This window comes from Nicotiana tomentosiformis, chromosome 3 (assembly GCF_000390325.3).
Source record: "Nicotiana tomentosiformis chromosome 3, ASM39032v3, whole genome shotgun sequence".
Lineage (NCBI taxonomy): Eukaryota > Viridiplantae > Streptophyta > Magnoliopsida > Solanales > Solanaceae > Nicotiana > Nicotiana tomentosiformis.
The window spans coordinates 57,749,979-57,751,981 of NC_090814.1; the positions used below are offsets into that span (position 1 = coordinate 57,749,979).

Genomic DNA, 2,003 nt, shown 5'->3' on the forward strand with positions numbered 1-2,003 from the left:
GTGCGAATTGATATTGATGACAATGTGGAGGAAGCTCAAGAGGAAGTGAACCCGTCTAGGGATCACATTGTTGACATACCAGAACCGGTAGTGCAAAAGGCTAAGGCACCAATGCCTAGGCCTCCTCCTCCATATCCTCAAAGGCTTGCCAAGAAAAATGGCTAGAATCAATTTAAAAAGTTCATTTACATGATGAAGAGCCTATCTATCATTGTGCCATTGGTTGAATCCTTGGAGAAAATGCCCGGTTAGGCAAAGTTTATGAAGGATTCAGTGACAAAGAAGCGATCGATGAATTTTGAGATAATAAAAATAACACATCAAGTGAGTGCAATTGTGCATTCAATGGATCCCAAGTTGGAGGATCCCGGCGCTTTCACGATTCCTTGTACCATTAGGAGTGCCGATTTTGCAAAATCTCTTTGTGATCTTGGGGCAAGTATCAATTTGATGCCCTATTCGATTTTCAAGACTTTGGGAATTGGTAAACCAATACCCACATCTATGAGATTACAAATGGCCGATTGTACCATGAAGAGACCATTGGGATTGATTGAATATTTATTAGTTCGTGTTTATAAATTCATTCTTCCGGCGGATTTTGTCATTCTTGATTGTGAGGTTGATTATGAGGTGCTGATTATTCTTGGTAGGCATTTCCTTGATACTTGGAAGGATCTAGTTGATGTTGAAGCTGGGGAACTCACCTTCCAGGTTGGTGATGAAAAAGTGATTTTCCATGCGTGTAAGTCCATGCAGCAACCCAATTGCAAAGAGGTGTGTTCTTTCGTAGACTTGGTGACTGATGTGATTGTAGATGAAACAAGTGTTGTTATGAATGTTGATGATACATTGGAGGCCATCTTGCTCAACTTTGATGATGAAGAAATGGATGGCTTCATGGAATGTGTGAACTCATTGCAAGGAATGGGGTCGTACACTTATGAGCCCCGCAAATTGTCCTTGGATCTTGAAAATAGGACAATTCCTCCAACAAAGCCCTCGATCAAGGAGCCTCCTATCTTGTAGTTGAAGCCATTTCCTCAACATATTTGGTATGAATTACTTGGCCCTTATTCTACTTTACCAGTTATTCTTTCCTCTTGTTTAACTAACGTGCAGGTAGACTCTACATTGGCGGTGCTACAAGAGAGGAAGAAGGCTATTGGATGGACATTGGCAGATATTCGGGGGATAAGCCCCGCATTTTGCATGCACAAGATTTACTTGGAGGAAGGTACCAAACCATCTATTGAACATCAAAGGAGACTCAACGAAGCCATGCAAGAAGTTGTGAAAGAGTAGATCATCAAGTTATTGGATGCTGTGTTTGTCTATCTCATTTTCGATAGTTCGTGGATTTCTCCATTTCAATGTATCCCAAAGAAGGGGGGCATGACGGTGGTCACCAATGATAAGATTGATTTGATTCCTAAAAGAACGGTGACCGAGTGGAGAGTGTGTATGGACTATCGTAAGGTCAACAAAGTCACAAGGAAGGACCATTTTCCACTTCACTTCCTAGATCAAATACTTGATAGACTGGTCGGTCGTGCTTTCTATTATTTTTTTTATGGGTATTCCGGATACAACCAAATTCTTATTGATCCGAAGGATCAAGAAAAGACTACCTATACATGTCCTTATAGTACTTTTTCCTTCAAGCGGATGCCATTTGGGTTGTGCAATGCACCGGTGACTTTTCGAAGGTGTATGATGGCAATCTTCACGGAAATGGTGAGGATTACCTTGAAGTATTCATGGATGACTCTCGGTGGTTGGGAATTCTTTTGATGATTGTCTCCTAAACTTGGGTAAAGTATTGGCAAGATGTGAAGAAACAAACTTGGTGCTCAATTGGGAGAAATGTCATTTCATGGTCGAGGAAGGCATTGTCCTTAGCCATAAGATCTCAAAGAATGGCATTGAAGTCGACAAGGCAAAGATTGAGGTGATTTCTAAACTTCCACCTCCAACTTCAGTGAAAGGCCATGAACAGTTCC

General features: G+C 41.3%; 1 protein-coding gene across 1 annotated transcript; it reads left to right on the forward strand.

The window, feature by feature from the left end:
• The first annotated feature begins 345 nt into the window (after window positions 1-345).
• Window positions 346-1,029, forward strand: LOC138907859 (uncharacterized). The gene has a single exon (XM_070198479.1). The coding sequence runs from the start codon at window positions 346-348 to the stop codon at window positions 1,027-1,029; it is 684 nt and encodes a 227-aa protein (XP_070054580.1).
• The last annotated feature ends 974 nt before the right edge of the window (window positions 1,030-2,003 follow it).

Excerpts from the sequence above, each read along its gene's own strand:
- LOC138907859 (XM_070198479.1), top strand. The coding sequence starts at position 346 with ATGGATCCCAAGTTGGAGGATCCCGGCGCTTTCACGATTCCTTGTACC.